The 5,396-nt window shown below is 39.0% G+C and overlaps 1 protein-coding gene across 1 annotated transcript; it reads right to left on the bottom strand.

Annotated features, from left to right (window-relative positions):
- Window positions 1-737: 737 nt before the first annotated feature.
- Window positions 738-1,736, bottom strand: LOC117342886 (uncharacterized protein K02A2.6-like). Its single transcript, XM_033905176.1, has one exon. The coding sequence runs from the start codon at window positions 1,734-1,736 to the stop codon at window positions 738-740; it is 999 nt and encodes a 332-aa protein (XP_033761067.1).
- Window positions 1,737-5,396: the final 3,660 nt, after the last annotated feature.

Genomic DNA, 5,396 nt, shown 5'->3' with positions numbered 1-5,396 from the left:
AATGTCAATTCAACTCAAATACAGTTGATCTTTATATGTTATGATGTCATGCATTAAATTGTACTATTAAATCATTTCAAAATTGAACTTCTTAATTGTTGTCTGTTATATTCAAGATGTTAATTTATATATATATGCATACCAATAACATATACATTTGTAGGTGTTGTATAACTGTCCAATTATCAGCAGTTCATAAATGACCAATTATTATTATGAATTCTTAACACATGATAAATGAATCCAAATAATGTTCATCCGGATTATTTTTTTCAGTTATTATAGTCAAGTCTGATCCTCTCTCCCTCTTTCATGAATGGAATTGAAGAATGGCAATCGAGCGGATATAATTTACTATTTTCACAGAATTTTCACCAATTTTCACTAAATTTTCACAAAACTTTTACTGGAATTTCTTTGGTAATTTTACACTGCGGCCACATCTTGTTGCTATTGGTTCTTTTACATAATCTTTAGACTTTTCCTTCCTGGGAACTCTATCTACAGGTATGTTGACCGATCGCGACACAGTTTCATTGTTTTCAGGAAACGACGCACGTGTTGGTTTGATATCCTTTCGGTTCCTCCTGTATTTCTTCCCTTTTCTAGTTTCGACAATGTAAGATCTTGGATTTGAATGTTTCGCAACAACTTTGGCCGGTATCCATTTTTCATTCTTCTGAAACATGACAGTTTCACCGTTGTCAAAGGGAGGTAATTCTTTACCTGCATGCTGATCATAGTACATTTTGGCTTTTTCCTTTCTGATTTTCAGTGGAGCTGTTGTTGGTATATCTGTTTTTAATCTTCGACAAAAAAACCATTTGAGCTGGTGAAAGTCCTAGATCTTCAATGACTGTGTTTCTATAAGCTAACAAGCCTTTATATGGATCCTCAGATTTCTTTAATATGTTTTTCACTGTCTGCACAGTTCTTTCAGCTTGTCCGTTCGCCTGCGGATATCTGAGACTTGATGTTGTATGTTCGAATCCATATGTCTTTGAGAATTTCTTGAATTCCTCATTAACAATCTGTGGACCGTTGTCTGTAATGAGCTTGTCAGGGATGCCATATCTCGACATTTGGCTTTTGAGATATAACATAGTGTTCTTGCTACTCATATTGTCTAATTTGGACAACTCCGTCCACTTTGAATAATGGTCAATCGTGACCAAATAGTTATGTCCTTGAAATTCAAATATGTCAGCGGAAATAACAGACCATGGCCTGTTCGGATTTTCCGTCATTAATAATGGCTCCTTTGGATTTTTTCTAGAGTTAGTGGCACATATTGAACATTTTGACACTGTGTCCTCTATTTCAGAACTCATCCCCGGCCAGTACAATAGTTCGCGTGCCCGCGATTTACATTTTACGATTCCAAGGTGAGAACTATGGATTGTTTTGAGCATTTCACGACGTAATGTTCTGGGAACAATGATAGTATAGCTCTTGAACAGTAGGCCATCTATACATGATAGCTCGTCTCTGAATGGCCAATAATGATGAGCTGTCTCTGGTATTTCAGGTTTGTTCTCTGGCCATCCATTGATGATAATTTCTCTGAGCTGTGACAATGTTTCATCTTTTGAGGTCTCGCGTTTGAACTCTTGATATTTCTCTGGTGAAATTGGTAAGTATGACACAATCTGGTTTACTTCAATATCAATATCTGGAACAAGGTTCTCTCTGGTCTCCTTTAGGTAGCTCCGACTCAATGCATCGGCAAGATACATGGTCTTCCCTGGCTTATACACAACATTCAGAGTATTTTTCTGTAATGTCAACAACAGTCTCTTCTGTAATGTCAACAACAGTCTCTGTAGTCTAGGTGGAGCACAGTTGAGTGGTTTTCGGAATATCGCTTGTAACGGTTTGTGATCCGATTCGATTGTGACCTCTCGACCAAATATAAATTGGTGATATTTCGTACATCCAAATACTATTGCCAATGTTTCTTTTTCTGTTTGCGCGTATCTCTGTTGTGTTTCTGTTAACGCACGCGAGGCATAGGCAATCGGCTGTCCATCTTAGATCAATGCTGCTCCAAGTCCTGTAGAACTAGCATCAACAGTTAGCGTTATCTCTTTACATGGATCATAGTATCGGAGAACTGGTGCTTCAGTCACAAGTTGTTTCAATCTCTGGAAACTATCCTCTTGTTCCTTTTCCCAAACCCACTCGGTGTCTTTTACTAGTAGTTTCCGAAGTGGTGAACTTTCCTCCGAGAGGTTAGGTAGGAATTTACCAAGATATGTAACAAATCCTAGGAATGTTTGAAGTTCTTTCTTGTTTTCAGGTTGACACATTTCTTTGACCGCCCGGACTTTCTCGTCATCTGGTTTTACACCTCGATCTGTCAGTTTATGTCCGACATAACTTAGCTCGGTTTGACGGAATCGGCACTTATCTGGGCTCAATTTCAAATTGTATTCTCGTACTCGGTCAAGAACTTTTTTCAAACGTTCATCATGTTGTTCAATGTTTTCATCCCATATCAACAAATCATCAACGATTGCATCACATCCTTCTAGGTCATTTACCATTTCTGAAATGGCTCTCTGGTACACTTCTGGCGCTGATTTTATACCAAATGGTAATCTTCTGAAACTGTACCTCCCAAATGGGCTGTTGAAAGTGCAAAGTTTACTACTCTCCTCATCAAGTTTCAGTTGCAAAAAACCAGAAGTAGCATAGAGTTTTGTGAACACTTTGGCTTGAGGCATGTTCGCGATAACATCCTCTACAGTTTTCATCGGAAAATGTTCTCTCAATATGGCGCTGTTTAAGTTCTTTGGGTCTATACAAATCCGTATCTTTCCGTTAGGTTTTACTACCGTCACCATAGAATTAACCCATTGTGTAGGGTCTTCCTGTTTCACGATTACACCTTCCTGTTCCATACGGTCCAACTCCTTTTTTATTCTGTCCTTGAGTGCAAACGGAACTTTACGGGGCGCGTCAACAACTGGTGTAACGGTACTATCGGTCTTGATTGTGTGAGTGCCTGGCATAAACCCTAAACCTTTGAATATATCTCCATAATCATGCTTAATATCATCTGGGATAGACGTTTCCCTGATTTCATTCACCTGCGATGGTTGTTTTCTCTGTACTAATCCCATCTTTGAGCAGGTTTGAGCTCCCAATATAGCTTTAACATTTCCTCGGACAACCTCAAATGTCTGATGATAAATTTTATCATTCACTGTGCATGGTAATGTTATTTTACCTTCAGATTTTATCTGATGTCCTGAGTATGACCTCAATGTAGATTGTGGTTGTTTCACTTCACAGGTTTTTGATATCTTGTTGACAAAGTTGTACGGAATTATGTTGCACTGTGCACCTGTGTCCAATTGGAATTTGATATTCTGTCCACACACATCCATATTTTCTGACCAATCGTCTGAAGTTACATTGTTTATTTCAATGTGTCCGACAAAGAGTTCGCCTGATGATGCCTCACTGTTGTCCGTGTCATATTAGACTGCGGCTTCCTCGACAGCGTGTACTTTTTTCAATTTAGTTCTGCACATACTAGAGAAATGATCTTTCCCTTTACACTTGTTGCACGTTTTTCCTTTTGCTGGGCATTTATGTGGTGTCGACCTCATGACATAACCACATCTTGAACATTTCGACTCTTGCTCTGAAGGTGTGCGAGTGTTTTTACGCGAGGGCTGAACATGTTTTGTATTGCCTCTTTTATTTTGTTTACTTCCAAAGTTCTTTCCTTGTATGGCGTTGACTTCAGTTGTAGAGCTAACACACGACATAGTTTTAGCTTGATTGTGTGATACTTGGTATGTTCTCACAACATCTATAGCCTTGGCTAATGTCAAATCAGATCCTATGTTGATCAATTTCTCGCGAATTTTGGGGTTTCTGATTCCTATCACAATTCTATCTCTCACCATTTCTTCTCGCATTTCATTAGTATATTGACAGTCTTTCACTTTAATCTGTATATCTGTCATAAATTGTTCAAAGGGCTCGTCATTGCCTTGCATTCTTGTTTGAAATTTATATCTGTTATATATTACGTTTGACCTGGGCTTTACATATGCCTCAAAGTTTGTGTAGTACGAGGTTAACTTTTTTGCATCATCATCTGATAGGTTCCACGTTGAATAGATACTTCGACCTTTCTCTCCAACCCATATCATCAGGTAACTACATTTTTCAAGTTCGCTTTTACCTTTTAGTGGTCCAGTCAACATGAACTCCACGTGTTGCTTGAATGTTTTCCATTCCGTTTCCAAGTCTTCGGAATTCCAGTCCATCCTTGGGACTTCGCCAGCCAAATTAAACATAACCATGTTCAAGTCGTTTTTAAGGACAATTCTGGGCTATTTGATATGCATTTGCTGGTATCTGGGCGACGATGTTCTTGGATTCTGACACCATGTCATAACACCACACCGTATTCCTGGTACAAGTCACTTTATTATACGTCGATCATGGTCATACAAACGCTTAGCATAGTAGGACAGTATTGCTATAGTATACAAACATGTGAGTGACTTCCGTTATATTAATTGACCTACAGTATAGACAATAGCGACAATTACCGACTGGTAAAATACATACATGACAGTATCTGTATCTTCGTGTGCTGTTTTTAAGTCAAGTTGTTAATTATTTAAGCATTGATTAAAACCAGTAAAATTATTGACATCAATGCTTATAATTAATTTTTGAAAATGATTTTCTTATTTAAAACATGATTTATGTACAATTTTACTGGTTTTAAATGGGATTCTTTTTCTCAAATCAATACGCAACGTCAATTGTCGTATTGTGACGTCACATTTTTCGCGCCATTTTTTTTATTAGTATGGCAGTGGCGTAGGAAGCGCGGGGGGGGGGGGGGGGGGCATGGGGGCAATAGCCCCCCCCCCTTTTTACAGTTACATTGGCGGGGGGGGGGGGGGGGGGGGGGGGGGGGGGGGGGGGGGGGGGGGGGGGGGGGGGGGGGGGGGGAGGGGGGAATGTCTTTTCGCCCCCCCCCCCCCCCCCCCCCCCCCCCCCCAAAAAAAAAACCTTTGATTTTGACATCTAAAATCTAAAAAAAAGAGGAAAAAACACTAACGCATTTTGATATTTATTTCGATAAATATCTGTCAATTTTCGAAACTAAAATGTTTTCTTGGATGCAACGATAAAAACTTAATCTTTTACATCCGGACCATTTCGACTTTTATACTAGTATATCAATCCTCAGACCTGTGCGTCGGTCGTCTGCAATAGTCTGGTTAGTCAATATGTATATCTTAATATGAAATTTTGCCTAACTTCATCACATAGATTCGATAAGTTGATGATAATTTTTGAAGTTGATTGATTTCATAATGAGAACAAGACAGAAACACAACACGGATGAGAATGCGCGG

The sequence above is a fragment of the Pecten maximus genome, chromosome 2 (assembly GCF_902652985.1).
Source record: "Pecten maximus chromosome 2, xPecMax1.1, whole genome shotgun sequence".
Lineage (NCBI taxonomy): Eukaryota > Metazoa > Mollusca > Bivalvia > Pectinida > Pectinidae > Pecten > Pecten maximus.
Note: the sequence above shows the minus strand (reverse complement) of the source record. Positions and strands in the feature narration are given on the sequence as shown.